The sequence below is a fragment of the Oncorhynchus gorbuscha genome, linkage group LG01, assembly GCF_021184085.1.
Source record: "Oncorhynchus gorbuscha isolate QuinsamMale2020 ecotype Even-year linkage group LG01, OgorEven_v1.0, whole genome shotgun sequence".
In the NCBI taxonomy this organism is placed as follows: Eukaryota; Metazoa; Chordata; class Actinopteri; order Salmoniformes; family Salmonidae; genus Oncorhynchus; species Oncorhynchus gorbuscha.
The window spans coordinates 62,237,650-62,261,304 of NC_060173.1; the positions used below are offsets into that span (position 1 = coordinate 62,237,650).

The window sequence follows — 23,655 nt, forward strand, 5'->3', positions numbered from 1 at the left end:
GGTACAGGCACAATGGTGGCCATCTTGAAGCATGTGGACACAGAAGACTGGGATAGGCAGAGATTGAATATGTCCGTAAACACTCCAGCCAGCTGGTCTGCACATGCGCAAGGGTTACACACTTAAATGACTTACTCACGTCGGCTACGGAGAAGGAGAGCCCACAGTCCTTGGTAGCGGGCCACATCGGTGGCACTGTGTTATCCTCAAGGTGGGCATAGAAAGTGTTTGGCTTGTCCGGAAGTAAGACGTCGGTGTCCGCGACGTGGCTGGTTTTCCCTTTGTAGTCCGTGATTGTCTGTAGACCCTGCCACATACCTATTGTGTCTGAGCCATTGAATTGCGACTCCACTTTGTCTCTATACTGACATGTTGATGGTTTGATTGCCTTACAGAGGGAACTACACTTTTTGTATTCGGCCATATTCCCAGTCACCTTACAATGGTTAAATGTGGTGGTTCGCGCTTTCACGTCTATCCACTGTTTCTTGTTAGGGTAGGTTTTAATAGTTACAGTGGGTACAACATCTCCTATACACTTCCTGATAAACTCCGTCATCATATCAGTGTATTCATCAATGTTATTCTCGGAGGCTACCCAGAATATATCCCAGTCTGAATCAAAACAATATTGAAGCGTGGATTCCAAATAGTGTGACCAGCGTTGAATAATCCTTAGCACGGGTACTTCCTGTTTGAGTTTCTGTCTGTCGGAAGGGGGGAGCAACATTGAGTTGTGATCAAATTTGCCGAAGGGAGGGCGGGGAATGGCCTTTTTACGCATCCCGGAAGTTGGAGTACCAGTGGTTGGAGTACCACATTGACTGTGGTACCAGCCCGAGTACTACAGTCAATGTGTTGATAGAACTTCGGTTGCGTTTTCCTCAAATTTGCTTTGTTACAATCCCCTGCTAGAATAAATGTGGCCTCAGGATATGTGGTTTCCAGTTTACATAAAGTCCAGTGGAGTTCTTTGAGGGCCGTCGTGGTATCGGCTTGAGGTGGAATATACACGGCTGTGACTATAACCAAAGAGAATTGTCTTGGGAGGTAATACGGTCGGCATTTGATTGTGAGGTACTTTAGGTCGGGTGAACAAAAGGACTTGAGTTTCTGTATGTTATCACAATCACACCGTGAGTAGTTAATCATAAAACATACACCCACGCACTTCTTCTTCCCGGAAAGGTTATTTATTCCTATTTATTCCTTTCTGCGGAGAACCCGACTGGCTGTACGACTCAGACAGTATATGCCGAGAGAGCCATGTTTCTGTGAAACAGAGTATGTTACAATCCCTGTTGTCTCTCTGGAAGGAAATCCTCACCCTGAGCGAGTCAACTTTATTATCCAGAGACTGAACATTAGCGAGTAATATACTCGGAAGTGGTGGGTGGTGTGTGCGCCTCCAGAGTCGGACTAGAAGTCCACTCCAAATACCTCTTCTCCACCTGCAGTGTTTTGGATCAGCCAGAACAAAGGATCCAATTTGGGAAAGTCGTATTCCTGGTCGTAATGCTGGTAATTTTGGTGAGTTTCCATCTCTCTAATATCCAAAAGTTCTTCCCGGCTGTATGTAATAACACAAAAGAAATTCTGGGCTCATAATGTAAGAAATAACACTGAAATAAGCTAAATACTGCAAATTTGTTTAGGGGCTAGAAGCACGGCTGCCCTATCTATCGGCGCCATTTTTCATCTGTATGTAGATGATACGGTTATACAGTATATGCTGTTGACCAAGCTATGTTAGAGCTGCAATCTGACTTTGCAGAAATCCCTTGTTGATTTAAAACTCTTTAGATGGGCTACACATATACTGATTGGATGTTTCTCTCATCCAGCAGATCCCCACCTATAAATATCTGGGTATTTGGATGGATAAAGTAAAAAAATATATATTTTAAGAGGCCTTTAAAAAACGTAGTAATATTGAAATAGATCTAGCCTCTTTCTAAAAAGCAGGAAGCAGATTGTGCAATCAACTTCTCCTACCAGTTTTGGACTATGGTGAAACCACTTGGGGCGGCAGGGTAGCCTAATGGTTAGAGTGTTGGACTATTAACCGAAAGGTTGCAAGTTCAAATCCCTGAGCTGACAAGGTACAAATCTGTCGTTCTACCCCTGAACAGGCAGTTAACCCACTGTTCCTAGGCCGTCATTGAAAATAAGAATTTGTTCTTAACTGACTTGCCTAGTTAAATAAAGGTAAAATAAGTAAATAAGGTTTAGTACTCATCCCTGTAACAGAAGGTTGGCTGGTCCTCACTAACATCTTGTCGATCACTTCATTACTCCCTTTTTGTTGACAGAGCTCTGCAGGAAACATCTTCCAACCCACTGTTACAATGTAAAATATGAGACACCAAAACCATTCACAGGGATGGATAACTCTCAAGGTTCTACTCGTCCATACCAATCTAGGTAGATCTGCTTTCAGCTTTCTTGGAATCGTCTGCAAAACTCCTTCCATCTTGATTCCCTGGTGCCGCCAGAGCAGTTTAAGACTGTAGTATAAGATGGGTATAATGAGAGTTCCTGTTTTTACTGTTTTTACTATTGTTGAACCTTTATTTAACTAGGCAAGTCAGTTAAGAACACATTTTTATTCACAATGACGGCCTACACCGGCCAAACCCGGATGACGCTGGGCCGATTGTGCTCCACCCTATGGGACTCCCAATCACTGCCAGTGGTGATACAGCCTAGATTCGAACCACGGTGTCTGTAGTGATGCCTCAAGCACTGAGATGTAGTGCCTTGCATGCTGACCACACCGCTCTTGTTGCTTATATAAATGTAAATGTTGTTCTATTCTTGCACCCACACTGCTGGCGCGCCGCAATGAGCGTCTGCGTTGCCAAGCACAAAAAATAAGTCTGTTCTATTCGTGATGCTGAACTCGGTGCAAGTCCTGCCTGTCCCATCTCCTCATTGGTTTATAGAAGCAGATACCCACGTGCCATCTCCTTAAAAAAAAATGTGAACTGAGTTCGGTCGGTCATCGTGGTATCTGAAAGTTAGATGCCAATCGCCATGTAATGTCCAAAGAAAAAGGCCTGGAAGGAGGAGAGATGACGAGAAATTATTCTGTTGACCGTTTTATGTGTCGATTAATTGTCGGAGTACATGACCTTGTGCATTTCAGGTAAAATAACAACTTAACGTTTAGATCCCAGGACAAATTAGCTGGCAACAGCAAGCTAGCTAAATAGGACAAGTTAGCTAGCAACTGCAAGCTAGCTAGCTAAATTGCCATAAATGTTAAATGCTTTTTGACCTGTCCCCAAATTAATATAATTGGTTCAGAGTTTGTTTTGTTATTTTAGTCTGCGTGTCGTGATCTCTTTTGATGTGGGCGGACAAAATCTATTTGCGCTGAATGGCGCATGACGCCGTACGCGCACGGCCTGTTTGGGTATGGTGTTAGACCGTTGCGCCACTCGGGAGCCCAAAACCCCTGTTGTTTTGATTGAAAGAAGAGATTGTTGTGGTTGTAATGTTGAAAGTTGTAACTATTTGTTTATATATATATTTTTTTATTTGTATCTTTGTTAGTGATTTTGTACTGTTCTATTGCTGTGGTCAGGGCAGCTTAAAAAAAGAGCCCCTGGTCTCAAAGGGTTTCCCCTGACAACATACAAGTTATACAAATGTATTAAATAAATGTAGAAAATGACGTGCCTCCCATGAATACACTGCTGGTAACCAGTAGTGACTTGGTGAATTCAGAATCTCTTTAAAATGATTGTAGCCTATCTCTGTTTGTGTCCCAAATGACTCCTTATTCCCTATATAATGCATTAACTTTTACCAAATAGAAATATATAGGGAATAGGGTACCATTTGGGACGCAGTCTCTGTTTGTGCTGCTGCAAGCACTCTGCGTATTACCCATGCACAGGATTCACACACCAGCCAAGCACTCTCCTTGCTTGCTCTACTTTGTCTCCTCATTTTGGTCTGTCTGCCTCTTTCTCCCACTGCTGTACTTATTCTCTCTTTTGTTGCTCCCGCATTCTTAAGCCCTCTTTATCTTTCTGTGTCTATCGATACTTCTGTCTGGTTTTATATCCTTTCTGTTTCTCTGCGACTCCTCTGCGTCCATCTCTGTCTCTCCTCTGCATCTCTCCCTCTTTCTGGTAATGGTAGACCTCTGGGCATAGTGGCACTTGAAGTTTGAGGGTAATTTTATGTTTTTATTTTATTTTTTATTGTCACATATGCCGGGTAGGTGTTGTTTTTACAGTGCCAGCCATAGTGGTACGGCACCCCTTGAGCAAATTAGGGTTAAGTGCCTTGAACAGATTTTGACATAGTCTGCTCGGGTATAAAAAAACAGCAAAATTTCGCCCCTGTTCTGAGATAAGACAGAGGTTCAGACTTTCCTCCCCTTCTCTCCTCTCCTCTCATCCCCTCTTCTCCTTTTTCTCTTCTCCTCCCCTCCCCTGAATCCACCTTTACATAAGTACTACTGAGTGTGAAAATGAACAGGGCAAATCTTGTATTATGTCTGCATCCCAAATTGCACCCATTTCCTATATAGTGCACTACTTTTGACCAGGCGCCCTTGCAATGCCATTTTGGACGCAGCCTATGACACATGAAGTTAAATTGTACGTTCGAGCAGTCTGTCTCACCTGCTCTCTCTCCTCTCTTTCAGTGGCGTCCATTCCTGCCAGGTCTGAAGTATGAGGTCATCGATTCTGCCTACATTTCCCTCTACACAGGTAAGCTGGGTTTGTTGTTCTATGGTTGGCTCTGGTCGTAATGCTCTGGCTAGAAGCTCCCCTTAGGCACATATCTACCCAATGGCGAAAGAACGAGTCTTGCTGCTTTTATTGTAGTTTTGGTATACACACACACACTGTTCCCTGGGGTTGATAAGGGTGATAGAGGTAGATTGGAGCACTGATGCTATTCCAGGCTGCACTGCCCTGTTGTTCCACAGCAGACAGGAAGGCAGACCTAAGGAACAAAGTGCAGTCCCTTCGCTCTGGACCAATGGACTCGACATACTATATCGGGAAGTATTGTGTTTCATGGTTGTGTCCACCATTTTGTAACAACCTTAACCCAACCTTGCAAGAGGATTGGAGCTCTGGCATAATGGCTCAGGTGATGGAATGACAGTCACTGGTTCCGGGTTTTCGAATCCCAGTCTGGGCTACCCCCAAATGGCTGCCATATTGTTGATGTCATTCACCCTGCCTTTCATAAACATATGAGGATCAAGTTCAAGTAAATCAAAAATGTAAGAACACATTTTGGACACAGGGAAACACAACACTGACCCCTTTCTTACCATAGAGACCAGGGTGACCACCATAGACATAAACACAGGAGAATTGCTTGACAACATTACGTATAATCTCTATGGTGATGTGATGGAGGGACAGAGAGATGGCAAGAATCTCAGCCATGATCTATTCAATGAGTTTACTCTCAATTTCCATTTCTTTATTTTTCTTTTCTTTCCACCATCCTTTCATTTCGACACTGTTGTAATTTTGGGACATACTGGAGGAATGGACTTAAATCTCTCGTAAACATTCAATAATCGAAACATGGCCTGCGTCCCAAAAGGCACCCTCTTCCCTATATAGAGCACTACTATTGACCAGAGCCCTATTGGCCCTAGACAAAATTTGTGCACGATATGGGGAATAGGGTGACATTTGGGACGCAGACATAGATTCATGGATTCAATTTTCCAAAATATTCTCTATCATGGACACACACAACTACAGTTTTTCACCCACGGTTAAGTTTGACTAACTTGGACAGAAACACAGCTACTTTCCATTCCATCACATTTTTTCCAACATCTTACATATTCCTCTTCAGATCAAACCAAATTGTATTGGTTGCGTACACATGTTTTGCAGATATTATCACTTATGTTCCTAGCTCCAACAGTGCAGTACTACTAACTCTACAAAACTATACACACAAATCCCACCAAAAAATATAAAGAAAGGAATTAAGAAATATAAAAATATTAGGACGAGCAATGTCAGAGTGCGGAAAATAAATATACAGTGCATTTGGAAAGTATTCAGACCCCTTAACATTTTCCACATTTTGTTACATTACAGCCTTATTCTTAAATGGATTAAAAGTTATTTTAATCCAGACACAATAGCCCATAATGACAAAGCAAAAACTGCTTTGTAGAAATTGTAGCAAATGTAATAAAATAAAAAAACGAAAACACATTTACATAAGTATTCAGACCCTTTAGTCAGTAGGTTGTTGAAACACCATTTGCAGCGATTACAGCCTCGAGTCATCTTAAGTATGACGCTACAAGCTTGGCACACCTGCAAAGCTATTTTCAGGTCTCTCCAGAGATGTTCGATCGGGTTCAAGTCCAGGCGCCGGCTGGGTCACTCAAGGACATTCAGAGACTTGTCCCGAAGCCACTCCTGCGTTGTCTTGGCTGTGTGCTTCGGGTAGATGTCCTATTGGAAGGTGAATCTTCACTCCAGTCTGAGGTCCTGAGCACTCTGGAGCAGGTTTTCATTAAGGATCTCTCTGTACTCTGCTCTGTTCATCTTTGCCTCGATCCTGACTGGTCTCCAAGTCCCTGCCGCTGAAAAACATACCCACAGCATTATGCTGCCACCACCATGCTTCACCGTAGGAATGGTGCCAGGTTTCCACCAGATATGATGCTTATCATTCAGGCCAAAGATAGTGACGCCTGTAGTGATGCCACAGTGCAATGCAGTGTGCTCTACGGCACAATTGTCTGTAGAGCTCTGAGACAGGATTGTGTCGAGGCACAAATCTGGGGAAGGGTACCAAAAAATGTCTGCGGCATTGAAGGTCCCCAAGAACACAGTGGCCTCCATCATTCTTAAATGGAAGAAGTTTGGAAGAACCAAAAATCTTCCTAGATCTGGCCGTCCGGCCAAACCGAGCAATCGGGGGTGAAGGGCCTTGGTCAGGGAGGTAACCAAGAACTCGATGGTCACCCAGACAGAGCTCCAGAGTTCCTCTGTAGAGATGGAAGAACATTCCAGAAGGACCATCATCTCTTCAGCGTTCCAGGCTGGGTTGGGGTAAGGCTCTCCTTCCAACAGGACAACGACCCAAGACAGGAGTGGTTTCGGAACAAGTCTTTGAATGTTGCAGCCAGAGCCCCAACTTGAACACGATCTAACATCTCTGGAGAGACCTGAATTTTACTGTGCAGCAACGCCCCCCATCCAACCTGACAGACCTCTCGAGGATCTGCAGGGAAGAATGTGAAAAACTCCCCAAATACATGTATGCCAAGCTTGTAGCGTCATACCCAAGAAGACTCGATGCCGTTATCGCTGCGAAAGGTGCTTTTTGAGTAAAGGGGCTGAATACTTACGTAAATGTGACATTTACGATATATATATATATATATATATATATATAACATTTCTAAAAACCTGCTTTTGCTTTTTAATTATGGGATATTGTGTGTAGATTAATGAGAAAAAAACGTTTCAATCAATTTTAGAATAAGGCTGAAACAAAGAAAAATGTGGAAATAGTCAAGTATACACGGCCGTGGCGATGAATGAAGAGAATTATCTTTGGAGGTAATGCTGTCGGCATTTGATAGTGAGTTATTCCATATTGGGAGAACAACTGGACCAGAGTTCCTGTAAGTTATCACATCATGAAACATATACCTGCCTTTCTTTTTCCCAGAGAGTTATTTCTTCCTGTCACCATGATGTACAGAGAACCCTGCTGTCTGTATGGATGGGTACAGTATATCTGGAGAGAGCCATGATTCCCCTGAAACAGAGTATGTTACAGTCCCTTGGCCCCCTTAGATCATCGAGTGTCACAATGGATGTCCAAAGATTTCCAATAGCTCTATGAATACTTTAGTTTTAACACATTTAAAACTCAACACCCCATCTCAAAACACTTTATTCTAGCGTTGTAATGGAAGGTTGATGAATCTATGACCTCATGATCATTAACGATAATTAACTTCTTATGGCTGCAGGGGCACTATTGAGTAGCTTGGATGAAAGGTGCCCAGAGTAAACGGCCTGCTCCTCAGTCTCAGTTGCTAATATATGCATATTATTAGTATTTGATAGAAAATACTCTGAAGTTTCTGAAACTGTTTGAATGATGTCTGTGAGTACAGCAGAACTCATATGGCAAGTAAGAACCTGAGAAGAAATCCAAACAGGAAGTGAGAAATCTGAGGTTGGTATATTTTCTAACCATTCCCTATTGAAATCCCATTGCGATATGAATGAAGATTCACTTCCTAGAGCTTCCAATATATGTCAACCGTCTATAGAAATTTGAATGGGGATTCTACTGTGTTGTGGGACTGAATAAGAGCAGAATTAGCCATGTGTCTGGTAGTCAGCCATTTCCTGGCCACGTGCATTCCACATGATATCCACTTGCGTTCCGTTCCTCCTCAAGACAAAAATTCTCCGGTTGGAACTTTATTACTTTAAGATTTATGGTAAAAACATCCTAGTGATTGATTCTGTACTTAGTTTAAAATGTTTCTTCGACCTGTAATATAACTTTTGCACCAGCATTTGGATAGGTGTACCAAAGTAGCTAATTGGACATAAATAACGGACATTATCGAACAAATCAAGTATTTATTGTGGACCTGGGATTCCTGGGAGTGCATTCTGATGAAGATCATCAAAGGTAAGGGAATATTTAGCATGTAATTTATGGTTTATGTTGATTACAACATGGCGGCTAATTTGACTTGATTGTTATGAGCGCCGTCTCAGGTTAGCCTTTTCCGTAATAAAAAAAAAATCTGATACAGCGGTTGCATTAAGGACAGGTATATCTATAATTCCATGTGTATTATCATCTACATTTAACTATTTCTGTTCAATCGATGTGGCTATGCAAAATCACTGGATGTTTAACGGAACTAGTGAATGTAACGCGCCAATGTAAACTCAGATTTTTTGACATAAATATGTACTTTATCAAACAAAACATACATGTATTATGTAACATGAAGTCCTATGAGTGTCATCTGATGAAGATCATCAAAGGTTAGTGATTCATTTTATCTCTTTGTGCTTTTTGTGACTCCTCTCTTTGGCTGGGAAAATGCCTGTTTTTATTGTGGTTTGGTGGTGACCTAACATAATCATTTGTGGTGCTTTCGCTGAAAAGCATATTTGAAATCAGACACCGTGGTGGGATTAACAATAAGACTACCTTTAAAATGATATAAGATGCATGTATGTTTGAGGAATTTTAATTATGAGATTTCTGTTGTTTTGAATTTGGCGCCCAGCACTTTCACTGGCTGTTGTCATATCATCCCGTTAACCTGTTAAGTCGACCCTCTACTTTTTCGAACATTCTGTTAAAAATCGCGCAACATTTCAGCGCCCTGCTTCTCATGCCAGGAATATAGTATATGCATATGATTAGTATGTGTGGATAGAAAACACTCAGAAGTTTATAAAACTGGTTAAATCACAGCTTTGACTATAACAGAACATGTGTTTCATCGCAAAGCGCAGGAAAATCTGATCACTGAAAATTGGAAAATATATCAATGCGCCACTTGCATGTATTGTCTATGGGAAAGCAAATTACCTGGAGCCGAGATTGCAATTCCTACAGCTTCCACACGATGTCAACAGTCTTGTCATTTGCCTAGGCTTTGTTTCTTGGTCAAACGAAGAAGACACAGCCCATTTCTTCAGGTCTCCAACCGGATATTTTGGTTGAGATTTACCCGGACATTATTTCCAGACGTACAGCTATAGAATACACATCGCCTCGTGATCAATTTGATCCCTTATTAACGTTTACTAATATTTCGAAATACTAGTATTAACGTTTACTAGTATTTCAAAGTGTTTTGTGAAAGTTTATCGTCGACTTTTTTAATTAAAAAAAATGACGTTATGTTATAAGACGCTGTTTTTTTCCGTTGATCACACAGTCTTCATAGATCGATATCTAGGCTATATATGGACCGATTTAATCGAAAAAAAGACCCAATAGTGATTATGGGACTTCTAGGAGTGCCAACAAAGAAGATGATCAAAGGTAATGAATGTTTTATATTTTATTTGTGAGTTTTGTGTAGCGCCGACTATGCTAATTATTTTGTTTACGTCCCCTGCTTGTCTTTTGGGGCGTTACATGCTATCAGATAATAGCTTCTCATGCTTTCGCCGAAAAGCATTTTAAAAATCTGACTCGTTGCCTGGATTCACAACGAGTGTAGCTTTAATTCAATACCCTGCATGTGTATTTTAATGAACGTTTGAATTTTAACGAGTGCTATTAGCATTTAGCGTAGCGCATTTGCATTTCCAGATGTCTAGATGGGACGCCTGCGTGTCAGGTAGGAGCAAGAGGTTAACGGGATTGCAGCCCAAAGAGGTTGTAACAAGTTCCATATTACTGGGTCTCAGATGCAGATTGTTGCCTAGCTGTCATGACCTGACCTTAGAGAGCCTTTTTATTTCTCTATTTGATTAAGTCGGGGTGTGATTTGTGTGGGCATTCTAGTTTTTATATTCCTTTGTTGGCCGGATATGGTTCCCAATCAGAGGCAGCTGTCTATCGTTACTTAGGCAGCCTTTTTTCCACCTTTAGTTTGTTGGGATCTTGTTTGTGTGTAGTTGCTTTCTGCACTGCATGTAGCTTTACGTTCGTTTTTGTATTTTATTGTTTTTTCGGTGTCATTTAAAATAAAGACAAATGTACGCCTACCACGCTGCACCTTGGTCCAATCCATCTTTAAATGAACGTGACACTAGCACCAGTTCACTTGGCAACCATGATGTCAGAGGCTGGCATCCTGTTAACCCTCTCCATTCTGACTGCTCCATCAAATAAGTGATACGGGAGGAGTGCTAGTGCGCGTGTCGTTGGTGCAAACTTAATGAAGTGCCCTACAGGTTTTTTCCACTTATACCTCACTGCTTCTTCTTGGCTCAGGAAGGGCCCAGCTGTTACAGTATGCAGCACAAACACACACTGAAGTAATTCTCTGGCTCTGAAACTGATCCTCAACTCAATGTGAACTCTCTTGCCAATCCTTGCTAATCCAGCTCTATTCCTCAGTCCAAAATCCTCCAAAAACACACACACACACTCTTTGAACCTGCCCTTATAGCAGGTGGTGCCAAGAGCAGGTGAACCAAGCAGGAGGTGGGGGGACACCTGCCAGCTTTTTGCATTGATTCATTTATTTAATAAAGCTAATCCTTTACCAACAGCTACTCTTCCTTGGGTCTCTCTCTCTGTCACACACACACATCTTCTCTTACTTTCTCCACCGGGAAAATGCTTCATACAGTACCACTCTGCTTTACCCAGAATCCCATTTGGGATTAAAAAGACAACTTGGGCTGCCCTGTTAATTATAAAGCATTCCTCATCTCAGGCCTTGCTACTGACACTCTATAAATCACTGGCACTCACTCCTTCCTGCACATCATTGATTGGTGTAATTATACCCACTCGTCTCACCTCTTTTCTTCTCCTCTCGTCCATCTCTCCTTTCCTTTCCTCATCTTGCATCTCCTTTCCTTGCCTCTTCTCTTCTCGTCAACCCAACACCTAGTCGAGATCCAAGGTTGCTATAATGACAATACCCAGTGATGTGATGGGAAATCGGGATAAGACAAACTACCACTGAATATAAACAAAAGAGTATTACATTTTTAGAACTGTATTGTTTGCAGTTTGATTGCATTTGAATGTAGACCTACTAGGTCGGTCACGGAGAGATGTTCATATTGAAACATATCTTCTTCTTTTGTAAAGTTCTTAATTTGTTTGCTAAGATTAGCACAGATTTTCTCAGGGGATCCCAGATGGGGCCCCGATCCCAAGTTTGGGAACCAATGTAATAACCTCTCTCCCTGCTTGCTTCCTCTCTCTGTGTCTCTTCTGCATGCATTGCAGCCTGCCTCGCCCTCGTCACTCTCTGTTTCACTAGTACTCTCTGTAAAGCAATGTTATGATTAGAATTGAGTAGCTTATATTTTGCTCCTGCTGAGGTCAAGCTCCGTTTATCGCTAGCTTCTTACTTCATCCCTCTAGCCAGCCAACTAGCTAGCTGGCTAACACTTGCCAGAGCCATTTAACGTTACTGCAATAGTAATAGAAGTCTCTGCGGCAGCTAGCCAACTGACTGACGGACTGACATATCTACAGTATAAGCGACTATAACATTCAACTTGAGTTACTCAATGAGAGGGGGCAGCACTGAGCTAGACTTCAACGTCACAACCTGGAGTAGCTCGAACTGCGCATGTTAAATCTCCATGAGATATCTTAACCGACTTCATTTGTCTTCAATGCGCTATTGAGTCTTCCCATAGGAATGAATGGTGTCACGTGACCAATGGCTTTGTATATTCATGTACAGTGGCAAGAAAAAGTATTTGAACCTTTTGGAAATACCTAGATTTCTACATGAATTTGTCATAAACTTTGATCTGATCTTCATCTAGGTCACAACAATAGACAAACAGTCTGCTTAAACTAATAACACACAAACAATTATACATTTTCATGTCTTTATTTGACACACGGTGTAAACAATCATAGTGCAGGGTGGGAAAAGTGCAGGGTGGAAAAAGTATGTGAACCCTTTGATTTAATAACTGGTTGACCCTCCTTTGGCAACAATAACCTCAACCAAACATGTTCTGTAGTTGCGGATCAGACCTGCACAACGGTCAGAATTTTTTTTGGACCATTTCTCTTTACAAAACTGTCACTCCAGCAAAAATCTTGGGATGTCTGGTGTGAACTGCTCTCTTGAGGTCATGCCACAGCATTTCCATCTGGTTGAGGTCAGGACTGACTGGGCCACTCCAGAAGTAGTATTTTCTTCTGTTGAAGCCATTCGGTTGTTGATTTACTTCTGTGTTTTCGGTCGTTGTCCTGTTGCATCACCCAACATCTTTTGAGCTTCAATTGGCGGACAGATAACCTCACATTCTCCTGTAAAATGTCTTGATAAACTTGGGAATTCATTTTTCCATCGATGATAGCAAGCTGTCCAGGCCCTGAGGCAGCAAAGCAGCCCCAAACCATGATGCTCCCTCCACCATGCTTTAGTGTTGGGATGAGGTTTTGATGTTGGTGTGCTGTGCCTTTTTTTACACACACAGTGTTGTGTGTTCCTTCCAAACAACTCAACTGTAGTTTCATCTGACCACAGAATATTTTTCCAGTAGTGCTGTGGAACATCCAGGTGCACTTTTGCAAACTTCAGATGTGAAGCAGTGGCTTCTTCAGTGGTGTCCTCCCATGAACACCATTCTTGTTTAGTGTTTTATGTATCGTAGACTCGTCAACAGAGATGTTAGCATGTTCTTTAGCTGACACTAGGATTCTTCTTAACCTCATTGAGCATTCTGCGCCGTGCTCTTAGTCATCTTTGCAGGACAGTAGCAACAGTGCTGAACTTTCTCCATTTATAGACCATTTTGTCTTACCATGGACTGATGAACATCAAGGCTTTTAGAGATACTTCTGTAACCCTTTCCAGCTTTATGCAAGTCAACAATTATTAATCTTAGGTCTTCAGAGACCTATTATGTTCGAGGCATGATTCACATCAGACATTTACATTACATTTACATTTAAGTCATTTAGCAGACGCTCTTATCCAGAGCGACTTACAAATTGGTGCATTCACCTTATGACATCCAGTGGAACAGTCACTTTACAATAGTGCATCTAAATCCTAAAGGGGGGGGGGGGGAATACTTATCCTATCCTAGGTATTCCTTAAAGAGGAATACCTAGGATAGGATAAGTATTCCCCCCCCCAGACAATGCTTCTTGTGACTAGCAAACTCAAATTGTGTGTGTTTTTTATAGGGCAAGGCATCTCCAATCTCGTCGCACAGGGATGTGAACAAATTTCCGCACAAAATTTGAGGGAAATATGATTTTTGTGCTTATGGAACATTTCTGGGATCTTTTATTTCAGCTCATTAAACATGGAACCAGTACTTTACCTTATGTTGTGTTTAGATTTTTTTATTGTCATAATTCAATGTGGCAACTTAATCTTGGAGAAGTCTTTAGCCTAGAGGTTCACATATGTAAGCGTACCAAGTAATTAGGCGTCACTCTAAAGCGGGAAGGTGGAATAAACGAGTCAGGAGTAGGTTTTTCTGATTGAACACGGTTCTCTATTGAGGGTATTTTGTCAACAAAAACATTCTAACATAATCAATGAAAAATCTTCCAAGGAAAAACACACATCTTCTCCAGATGAAACAAGAACACAATAGGATAATCTTTAAACTACAACAAACATAAATCACGGGTTTGTCACCGTCTTAGTGGTTCTTTCAGCACAGCTTCTCTCTCTCGGTGGCCATCTTCCAGAGATAGTTTCCCCTCCTCTCTGCTGGTTCCATTCTCTCTTTTATAGGGGAAGGAGAGTATCTCATTAGTACCGTCAGCTGTGCTTAATTGACTCTGGTTACCTTGTCTCCCATGCTTTGTTGGGCTGCTATCCATGAGCCCAGCCTGCCCTCTAGTGGTCCTTCCACATACCTTCCCCCCCAGGACCGAACCGGAGGGTCGGGCGCCAGACGCACCGTCTTGGTCGCGTCGGGACAGCGCGTCAGCATTCCCGTTCCTCGATCCGGCCCTGTGGATGACATGGAAAGAGAACGGTTGTAAAGACAAAAACCATCTGGCTATTCTGTTATTGTTTCTCTTACCAGCCATCCACGTGAGGGGCGCATGGTCAGTGACTAATGCAAACTTCCGACCCAGTGGGTAGTACCGGAGATAATCGAGGGCCCACTTGATGGCTAAGGCCTCTTTCTCTACGGTCGCATACCTCTGTTCCCGATCGCTGAGTTTCCTACTAATGAAGAGAATCGGCTTCTCTGCTTCACCTTTACCCTGAGCTAGTACGGCCCCGAGCCCTGTATCCGAGGCGTCGACCTGCACAATGAACTCTTGTGAGAAGTCCGGAGCCTGTAGAACGGGATCAGAACACAGGCCATCTTTTAACAATTGAAAGGCCTCTTCCGTCTCGTCTTTCTACTCTACCTGGTTTGGCAGGTTTTTCCTGATGAGGTTTGTGAGGGGGTTGCCAATGGTTGCATATCCCGGGATAAAACAGCGATAATATCCTGTTAACCCTAAGAAGGCCCGAACGTCTCGCTTGGTCCGGGGTCGAGGCCAGTCCCGAATTGCCCTGGTCTTCTCTGCCTGCGGGCGTATTTTCCCATTCCCCACGGTATACCCCAGGTATTCCGCTTCGGACAGGCCCAGGCAGCATTTATTTGGATTGGCTGTCAACCCTGTGGCTTCCAAACTCACGAGCACCGCCCGTAATCGCAGGAGGTGACTATCCCAGTCCTCGCTGTGGATGACCACATCGTCTATGTACGCCGCTGCATACTCTTGATGGGGCCGTAGAATGGCATCCATGAGGCGTTGGAAGGTTGCCGCGGCTCCGTGCAGTCCGAAGGGCATCCTCACATACTGGAAAAGCCCCTCTGGGGTGGCGAAGGCAGTCTTTGGGCGATCCTCCGGAGCCACCGGCACTTGCCAATATCCCTTCGTTAAATCCAGGGTAGTGATGAACTTGGCCTTTCCTAAGCACTCCAAGAGTTCATCCACGCGGGGCATGGGGTACGCATCGAATGTAGAGATGGCATTCACGCCCCTAAAGTCGTTGCAGAGTCTCATACTACCATCGGCTTTGGGAACCAGGACTATGGGACTGGACCACTCGCTCGTCGAGGGCTCGATCACGCCCATCCTCAACATCTCCCTCACCTCTTTCTTAGCGATGACTCGGCGAGCCTCAGGAATCCTGTAAGGGCGGATATGCACTTTCTTGCCGGGTTCAGTGTGGATATGGTGGAACAGGACATCTGTTTGGTCGAATATTCACTCCATTCCCAGGACAAAGTTCATAATCAGCTTGTCTAGCTGTCTTGACTGCTCCGGTAGGAGAGTTTGGCCACGGCGCACCTGTGGTAGAGCCTCTTTTTTTTCTTTGCCCTCCAGGGCCATCAAAGCCACCTCCTCCTCTCGTCCATGGTACGTCTTCAGCAGGTTTATGTGATAGAGTCGGACCTTCTTCCTCCTGTCAGGTTGCTTGATGAGGTAATTGACCGGTGAGACCCTTTTCATTACCTCGTAGGGCCCCCTCCACTGCGCCAGCAAGCGATGTTCGGCCGTGGGCACAAGCACCATCACTTTCTCTCCCACGGTGAACTCACGGGGGGTCGCAGATTTATCATAGGCCCGGCCTTGGGTCCTTTGGGCCTTCTCCATATGCTCCTTGACTATGGGCCACACTGCTGACAGGCGGTCTCTCATCAGGGTAACATGTTCTATTGTAGATCGAAAGGGGCATGGTTGGGTCTCCCAGGTCTCCTTGGCTAAGTCGAGGATTCCTCGACAGGGTCTGCCATAGAGCAATTCAAATGGAGAGAATCCAGTGGATGCCTGGGGTACTTCTCGCAGGGCAAACATTAAGTGTGGGAGAAGCATGTCCCAGTTTTTCCCGTCTCGGGACACCACTCTTCTCAACATGCTTTTAATTGTTTTGTTCAAGCGTTCACACAACCCATCTGTTTGAGGGTGGAATATGCTTGTACGTATCTGTTGAACCTAATATAACCGACACAAGTCCTTCATCAACCGGGACATGAACAGGGTTCCTTGATCGGTTAAGATCGTCTTGGGAAGGCCCACACGAGAGAACATCAGGAATAACTCCTTGGCAATTCCCTTTGATGACATGTTACGCAGGGGTATGGCCTCCGGGAACTTGGTAGCGTAATCTATAACCACTAGGATGTACTCGTGTTCTCTGGCGGATTTTGGGAGGGGTCCTACGAGGTCCATAGCTATGCGTTCAAAGGGAGTCTCTATGATGGGGAGAGGAATCAAAGGGTTACGTAGGTGTGGCCGTGGGGCTGTACGTTGACATTGATCACACGTCTTATAATACCTGGCCACATCTCGGGTGACACGGGGCCAATAGAATCTCTGCATGATTCTGTCAATAGTCTTGTCTCGTGCCAGGTGTCCTCCTAGGATGTGGGAATGGGCTAAATGTAGAACTGTATCCCTGTATGGTCTAGGCACCATTAGTAATTCCTGGTTTTCCCCCCTTCATCGTACGACCCAGTATAAGAGACCCCGCCTGATTGCATAGTAAGGAAGAGGGGGCTCACCTGATCTGTCAACGTTCCTCCCGTTGATCACCTTCACCTTCCTCATGGCCTCCCTTAGGTCTGGGTCTCTATGCTGCGAGGGGCCGAACTGTCCCTTTAATTCCTGGGGCAGGTCAACCTCAGTAGAGGGATGTGGAGGTTGTTCCACATCCCCATCAGGGGGGACCGAGGAGAATCCCTTCCAGGTTCCCTCCTCGGATGGAGCTTCAAATATATCCCTTAGTGCCTGGTTGCTCCCTCCTTCCTGCGTTGTGTATAACCCTTCACAGGTGTCTTCATCGGTGGTTTCCTGGAATATCTGTCGTAAACGTTGGGTCGCTATTTCTTCCTCTGCTGTAGAGGACGAGGACGAGGCTACGTCTCCTTGTAGTACTACTACCTCGGGCTTGGAGTTTCTCTTCTTTCCTGTCCCCCTTCTTCCCGTGCATAACGTCATCTGCCGAAGCTCCTTATATAGGGGACAGTCTCTCCCGATCAATAATGGCACCTTCAGCTGGGGCACTTTCCCTGCCCTGACTGTACACCTTCCTTTTGGAGTGAGAATAGGCAGATTCACAGTGGGGTAATAGTGGGTGTCTCCATGGATACAGGATACGGCTACTTTGTCTGGTAGCAGTGTTGCGGAGGTCACCATCCGCTCTACTAACGTAACCATACTTCCCGAGTCGAGAATAGCTACCACATCTTGTCCTTCAACTCGCACCGGAATCTCTGAGGCTGGGGCTATCTCTGCTAACCAACAGTGTTGATCCTGCCCCCTCAAAACGGGATGTGTGGGGGTAGGCAGTGCCGACTCCGTGACCATGGGCTCATCCTTGCTAGGACATTGTGGGGCATAATGGTTGGGAGACTGACACTTAACACCGACCCGGCTGTGTGGTGGCTGACTTCTCCCACCTCCGGGGGGGGCTTGGACGTTTCGGTGGCGGGCGCGCCGGGGTGAGTCGTGGTACGGGATTGGAAGACTCCTTCCGTTCCTCCTTGTCACTTTTTAACAACTCCCCTGTAGACCGATATGTTTCCACCGCCTGGGCTATGTCGTCGGCTGACAACGGGTTGGCTTGCCCCACAACCCTTTTTAAGTCACTGGGTAATTCTCTCAATATCTTTTCCACTACGAGAGTCTCTATCACATGTCCTACTCCCTTTCCAGGTTCTAGCCACTGTTTCGTCAGTCGTATTAAGGCGAAGACCTGGGCACGGACGGGTTGATCAGCTGTATAGGTCCATTGATGGAACTTTACAGCCCTATCTCTGGCAGTCAGCTGGTACCGGGACAGGATATCGGTTTTTAGTTGCCCATAGTCCGCAGCTTCGCGGGAATCCAGGTCAAAATAGGCTTACTGAGCCACCCCGGTCAAAAGAGGAGCTAATGCGCTAGCCCATTCTGTGGGCGGCCACTCTTCCAAGGTGGCCGTCCTTTCGAAGGTCATGAGGAAGGCCTCAATATCATCCTCCTTGGAGAGACGAGGTAAGATGGCGTGAGCAGCCGCTCTTGGCCTAACTCTAGGTTCTTCTCGTCGACTCAGCTGTTGTTGCAGGAGTTCTATGGTTGTCTGCTGTGCCGTGATCAATTGTTGTAGTAGGGCGTTATCCATCGTTCTTGAATGGTTCCTCCGGGTCTACTGGAAGAATATTGATTTACTCACCTATCTTTGTGTCACTCGTCCACCTAATGCCCGCATCCTCCACCAATGTGAGCGTACCAAGTAATTAGGCGTCACTCTAAAGCGGGAAGGTGGAATAAACGAGTCAGGAGTAGGTTTTTCTGATTGAACACGGTTCTCTATTGAGGGTATTTTGTCAACAAAAACATTCTAACATAATCAATGAAAAATCTTCCAAGGAAAAACACACATCTTCTTCTCCAGATGAAACAAGAACACAATAGGATAATCTTTAAACTACAACAAACATAAATCACGGGTTTGTCACCGTCTTAGTGGTTCTTTCAGCACAGCTTCTCTCTCTCGGTGGCCATCTTCCAGAGATAGTTTCCCCTCCTCTCTGCTGGTTCCATTCTCTCTTTTGTAGGGGAAGGAGAGTATCTCATTAGTACCGTCAGCTGTGCTTAATTGACTCTGGTTACCTTGTCTCCCATGCTTTGTTGGGCTACTATCCATGAGCCCAGCCTGCCCTCTAGCGGTCCTTCCACACATACTTTTTGCAATCTACACTGAATGTTTAAATTATGTATTCAATATATAAAATGCAATATTTGGTGTGTTATTTGTTTTAGTACACTATATTTGTCTATTGTTGTGACTTAGATGAAGATCAGATCACATTTGATGACCAATTTATGCAGAAATCCAGGTAATTCCAAAGGGTTCACATCCTTTATCTTGCCACTGTATACTGTCATTGGTTTGTAGACACGGCAGGCAGTCGCGGTCATTAAAAAAAAGGCCTTATGTCCAGCGTCTCCCAAATCCACTAGTCTGTCAGCTGCGTCCCTAGTTGCTTACTTGTATAGCCACTTGCCTTTGGTTTGCGGAGTCCGACTCCGAGCTGGCTTAGTTCATTTCACGTCTCACTGGCTCTTGGCCATAATTTATCATTATCATTATCAAATGTGATTTTTTGGGGGGCAGCTATATATATCCGTAAATTGCGGTCCCAAATCTGCAACATATTCAAACAGTTTGGGGTAGAGCAGGGGTTTCCAACATTTTGTTGCAACCTAAAAAAAAATCATGAGCTACTCATATACACCCTGCATATTTTGGCATTATGTATAAGGCGAATGTCTAGCAACCCAAAGGAAATGTTTGCATTTTTGCTAATTGACAACTTTTCAACCACTTCTACTTTTGATCTACTTTGCAACTTAGCATTTTAGCTAACCCTTCTCCTAACGCTAACCATAACACTTTTAGCCAAGCCTTCCCCTAACCTTAACCTTTTAACCTAACCTTAACCCTTACCTCAGCCCTAACCCCACATTAGCATTATGCACCTAGCCACCTAGTTAATGTTACTCACAACAAATTAGAACATATTATACGTTTTGCAAATTTGTAAGATGTTGTACATTTTGCAAATTTGTAACTTATCATACAAATTGTAATTTGGAACATATCATACTTAATGGATGATGGACAATGAATACATACCATACGAAATGTAACACAACACACTGAATGGAGAGTCTCAGATTTACGTACAGAAAAATACATAATGCTCTGAGACCAGGTCGCCCAGAAAGGACTGTTACTTTTGTAACTGAATGTAAATCTTTTAACAATGTGATTTAGCCGATTTAAGTTGGGAAAATAGATAGCAAAAATGCAGGATGGTGTTAAACGCCTGTAATTCTTGGGGATGAAAATTATTTCACATATTTAATATTACTACTGATTATTTCTCACTATCTACTTGCAAGCTACTCATTGACAGTCCGTGAGCTACCAGACATGCAGTTTCCTGCTCAAGTGCAACCTTTGGTAGGCTGATTAAATTAAATTAAACTAAATTAACTATTTTTCATAAAATTGTACAGTTATCTTAGCTAGCTGAATTGCTAGCAGAATTGTTTACTTGTTGCTAAGCAGTTGCTAGGGACTCTCCTGGAAGAAGCTAGCTAGCTTACAAAGAATAACAACAAAAAATATCTAGTTAACAGAAGAAAGGAAGACAAAATAAGGACAAAAGAAAAGAAGGACAGAAGAAAAAGGAAAAGAAAGAGGACAACAAAGTGAAACAGTCAGCACTTCTATTGCAACTTCGTATTTCGTCGTCCTAACGTAGTCTACACTGCTATCTGCCCAGCAGCTAGCCAGCTAGCATACGTCCACCGTCTACCGAATAGCAGCACTGTAGAAACTATTACACTCAACTGAACGACTTGATTAGTGTAGTGTTAGCTAGCTACATAGTTGTCTTTGCTGTCTTCGTATCCAAGATAATTGTGTAGTTTAGAGCGTGTAGTCTTAGAGTGATTATCTTAATTTACCGAGGTTAGCTAGCCAGCTATTTGTCGTCCTTAACGTAGGAGACACTGCTAGCTAGCCAACAGCTAGCCAACGTCTACTGAATAGAACTTCCGCACTCAACAACCCGGTCGCATTCCGCTTCGCTCCACAGGTAGTATCACATTTTTCATTTCATTTCATTACAGCACAACGGTTTGATTTGTTTGATCGTAGCTAGCTACATAGCCGTCTGTGTATCAAAGATACTTGTGTAGTCTAGAGCGATTTTCTAGGTTAGCTAGCCAGCTATTGTCGTTCTTTTAACGCAACGTAACGTAATCAACACTGCTAGCTAGCCAGCTAGCCCCCGAATAGCAGCACTGTAGAAACTATTACACTCAACGGAACGACTTGATTAGTGTAGTGTCAACAACGCAGCCACTGCCAGCTAGCCTACAAAGTCAACAACGCAGCCACTGCCAGCTAGTCTACTTCAGCAGTACTGTATCATTTTAATCATTTTAGTCAATAAGATTCTTGCTACGTAAGCTTAACTTTCTGAACATTTGAGACGTGTAGTCCACTTGTCATTCCAATCTCCTTGCATTAGCGTAGCCTCTTCTGTAGCCTGTCAACTATGTGTCTGTCTATCCCTGTTCTCTCCTCTCTGCACAGACCATACAAACGCTCCACACCGCGTGGCTGCTGCCACCCTAATCTGGTGGTCCCAGCGCGCACAACCCACGTGGAGTTCCAGGTCTCCGGTAGCCTCTGGAACTGCCGATCTGCAGCCAACAAGGCAGAGTTCATCTCAGCCTATGCCTCCCTCCAGTCCCTCGACTTCTTGGCACTGACGGAAACATGGATCACCACAGATAACACTGCTACTCCTACTGCTCTCTCTTCGTCCGCCCACGTGTTCTCGCACACCCCGAGAGCTTCTGGTCAGCGGGGTGGTGGCATCGGGATCCTTATCTCTCCCAAGTGGTCATTCTCTCTTTCTCCCCTTACCCATCTGTCTATCGCCTCCTTTGAATTTCATGCTGTCACAGTTACCAGCCCTTTCAAGCTTAACATCCTTATCATTTATCGCCCTCCAGGTCCCCTCGGAGAGTTCATCAATGAGCTTGATGCCTTGATAAGCTCCTTTCCTGAGGACGGCTCACCTCTCACAGTTCTGGGCGACTTTAACCTCCCCACGTCTACCTTTGACTCATTCCTCTCTGCCTCCTTCTTTCCACTCCTCTCCTCTTTTGACCTCAACCTCTCACCTTCCCCCCCTACTCACAAGGCAGGCAATACGCTCGACCTCATCTTTACTAGATGCTGTTTTTCCACTAACCTCATTGCAACTCCCCTCCAAGTCTCCGACCACTACCTTGTATCCTTTTCCCTCTCGCTCTCATCCAACACTTCCCACACTGCCCCTACTCGGATGGTATCGCGCCGTCCCAACCTTCGCTCTCTCTCCGCCGCTACTCTCTCCTCTTCCATCCTATCATCTCTTCCCTCTGCTCAAACCTTCTCCAACCTATCTCCTGATTCTGCCTCCTCAACCCTCCTCTCCTCCCTTTCTGCATCCTTTGACTCTCTATGTCCCCTATCTTCCAGGCCGGCTCGGTCCTCCCCTCCCGCTCCGTGGCTTGACGACTCATTGCGAGCTCACAGAACAGGGCTCCGGGCAGCCGAGCGGAAATGGAGGAAAACTCGCCTCCCTGCGGACCTGGCATCCTTTCACTCCCTCCTCTCTACATTTTCCTCCTCTGTCTCTGCTGCTAAAGCCACTTTCTACCACTCTAAATTCCAAGCATCTGCCTCTAACCCTAGGAAGCTCTTTGCCACCTTCTCCTCCCTCCTGAATCCTCCTCCCCTCCCCCCTCCTCCCTCTCTGCAGATGACTTCGTCAACCATTTTGAAAAGAAGGTCGACGACATCCGATCCTCGTTTGCTAAGTCAAACGACACCGCTGGTTCTGCTCACACTGCCCTACCCTGTGCTCTGACCTCTTTCTCCCCTCTCTCTCCAGATGATATCTCGCGTCTTGTGACGGCCGGCCGCCCAACAACCTGCCCGCTCGACCCTATCCCCTCCTCTCTTCTCCAGACCATTTCCGGAGACCTTCTCCCTTACCTCACCTCGCTCATCAACTTATCCCTGACCGCTGGCTACGTCCCTTCCGTCTTCAAGAGAGCGAGAGTTGCACCCCTTCTGAAAAAACCTACACTCGATCCCTCCGATGTCAACAACTACAGACCAGTATCCCTTCTTTCTTTTCTCTCCAAAACTCTTGAACGTGCCGTCCTTGGTCAGCTCTCCAGCTATCTCTCTCAGAATGACCTTCTTGATCCAAATCAGTCAGGTTTCAAGACTAGTCATTCAACTGAGACTGCTCTTCTCTGTATCACGGAGGTGCTCCGCACCGCTAAAGCTAACTCTCTCTCCTCTGCTCTCATCCTTCTAGACCTATCGGCTGCCTTCGATACTGTGAACCATCAGATCCTCCTCTCCTCTCCGAGTTGGGCATCTCCGGCGCGGCCCAC

General features: G+C 44.6%; 1 protein-coding gene across 1 annotated transcript in view; it reads left to right on the plus strand.

Annotated features, from left to right (window-relative positions):
- b4galnt4a (beta-1,4-N-acetyl-galactosaminyl transferase 4a) overlaps positions 1 to 23,655 on the plus strand; it is a 470,997-nt gene that overhangs the window by 425,109 nt on the left and 22,233 nt on the right. The window contains exon 9 of the mRNA XM_046358032.1: positions 4,664 to 4,730. Coding sequence (XP_046213988.1) covers positions 4,664 to 4,730 — 67 coding nt within the window. The remainder of the gene's footprint in view (positions 1 to 4,663; positions 4,731 to 23,655) is intronic.